This window comes from Aplysia californica, unplaced genomic scaffold (genome assembly GCF_000002075.1).
Source record: "Aplysia californica isolate F4 #8 unplaced genomic scaffold, AplCal3.0 scaffold00979, whole genome shotgun sequence".
Classification (NCBI taxonomy): Eukaryota; Metazoa; Mollusca; class Gastropoda; order Aplysiida; family Aplysiidae; genus Aplysia; species Aplysia californica.
In genome coordinates, this window is record NW_004798249.1 from 52488 (window position 1) to 54661 (window position 2174).

The 2174-nt window shown below is 38.5% G+C and overlaps 1 protein-coding gene across 1 annotated transcript in view; it reads left to right on the forward strand.

Annotated features, from left to right (window-relative positions):
* Window positions 1–606, forward strand: part of LOC101845734 (transmembrane protein 254) — an 11772-nt gene extending 11166 nt beyond the window's left edge. The window contains exon 4 of the mRNA XM_005110983.2: window positions 63–606. Coding sequence (XP_005111040.1) covers window positions 63–177 — 115 coding nt within the window. The 3' untranslated portion in view covers window positions 178–606. The remainder of the gene's footprint in view (window positions 1–62) is intronic.
* Window positions 607–2174: the final 1568 nt, after the last annotated feature.

The window sequence follows — 2174 nt, forward strand, 5'->3', positions numbered from 1 at the left end:
CTCCCCACTGAAGTAAGTCTGTTGGTTTCTTAACTAATGAGTTCTTTCTCTCCGTTCCCCAGTAATCGCGGCTTTAGCGTCGGAGCAACCATCAAGTGGATACTGTCCGCCTATGTCTACGGGATATTCTCCGTGCTCAAGCTATTGCCGCTGAAGCCTCCTACCAAAACTGTGTAGTGGCCAAACCACTGTTACTTGTTTTTAGCCTTTTTTCTATTTTCAAAATGTGAATGTTTTCAGTACCCCTGTATGATTGTAGATTATCGTATGCATGGACAAAGTTTGTGATCTGGTATATGATGTCCAGAGAGATGGCGGGGCGTGAGTTCTTTTCACATATGTTTGATTGTTTCCCCGTCAAATTAATGAATATGTCCCCTATGTCGTATGTTCCTTGTCAGTTCTTGGTGTGTGCAAAGAGAAACTACACAGAAGCTTGCCGTGCTGCAGCAGTCAGCAATGGTGTGCTCCTAGACTGTGACTTGCGTGAAGGATGCATTGACTTGTATTGCAATATTAATGACGGCAAAATCTGAGAAAGGATGCCATCATTATTATTTTGTCTTAACCTTTTTTTCATTAATAAACAGCACTATCATTACGTAATTGTACTCTTAGAGAATTTTTTTACAACCAAAAATACATCCCTATTATCAAAAACAAGACACGAGACATCTTCAAGGCATTTTCTTTACATGGACAAGACTACGACTCCTTTGCACAGCTGGTATACGAGGGCTGTTGGGAAACGAATGGAATATTCCATGTGTACGCCTTATCTCAATCAGGACAAATTTACGGACTTTTTGCACCATATTTTCTGGTTAACTTTGGGACAGTCCACGTATCACAAATTATGTGATCATAGTGTAGCTTCCAAGTGTTATTTTCCCTACAAACCGCTGATAGTGTTGGTATTGATTTAATACAGGGAATTGATGCTTGTTCGATATCAATGAAACTTTAACTAGCAACACATAATCTCCCCCCCCCCCCCCCCCAAAAAAAAAATTAAAAAAAAAAACAAAAACCCCCCCCCCCCCCCCCAGGAAAAAAATATGTTAAAAAACAGCAAAAAAGCCAATAACAACCAAAACAAAACTTGCAAAAAAGACCCAAAAAACCCCAAAAAAACACAACTCGATAACAATTTGAATAACTAACAACAAAAAACAACAATTAAACAAAATCAAAGCATAAACAAACTAACCCAAACACAATATATACCCTTTTAAGTTTTGAAATTAAAAGATTTAAAAATACATGTAAAAATGCCTGTCATATGTATTCCTGTGATATACATGCCGGATACAATTACGTGAATATGAGTAATGCGTCACTGCCGTGGCAGGGAGCCAATTGTGTGTCATGTTACCAGCTTCGTGGCAAATTTCCGTACACAAAGAGGCTAAATGACATGCACCTTGCGGCACCTTTGCCAGGTCATTGTCAATTTGTAGAGGGAACACTCCTTTGCCAGTTTCATGTTTTACATTGCTTAGGATAGTTATGCACGACCACGCATTACTGAGCACTGAAGATCTTGACCAAGCATACCAAGGTGGGGAGAACTGACGAGACTGAAGAACCAAAAGACTCGTGTGGAATTGTGGCCTTTAGCAACTCTTAACGAATCTCAGAAAAGTGTTGAAGGAAGTTCATCATCCTGCAGGAAAGACGCCGAGAGAGACGAGATTGTTCACTTTGTTTTAATTAATTGATTATAAAGAATAGCATTCTGGTGAGATGCATCTGTATTGAACGCCATTAAAACTAAACTTTTTAAAAAGGTTATAAGATAGCCAGATGTGCTTTAATCGCCATCATTTTAGGGGACACGGATAAGCAGTAAGTAGTTAATTTACAGGCCCATGCACTAATTTTGTTACTTCCACGAAAACTTTCTAATACAGCACAGTGACCCATGATTTAATTAAAAATAACATTTAATGAGACGCAATATTACTCATGAATAATATTTAATTCACATAAAAGATTATGAGTAGCTCTTTCCGATCAAAAGTTCTGACATTTTAAGTTTTGATTTTTCTTTCTATACAAAACGCCTCAACTTAGTAAAGCTGTCCGCAAATTTTGCCTCCGCCTAGTTCAATTCGGAAAATCTGCTCGAGAATCTCTCTCTCTCTCTCTCTCTCTCTCTCTCTCTCTCTCTC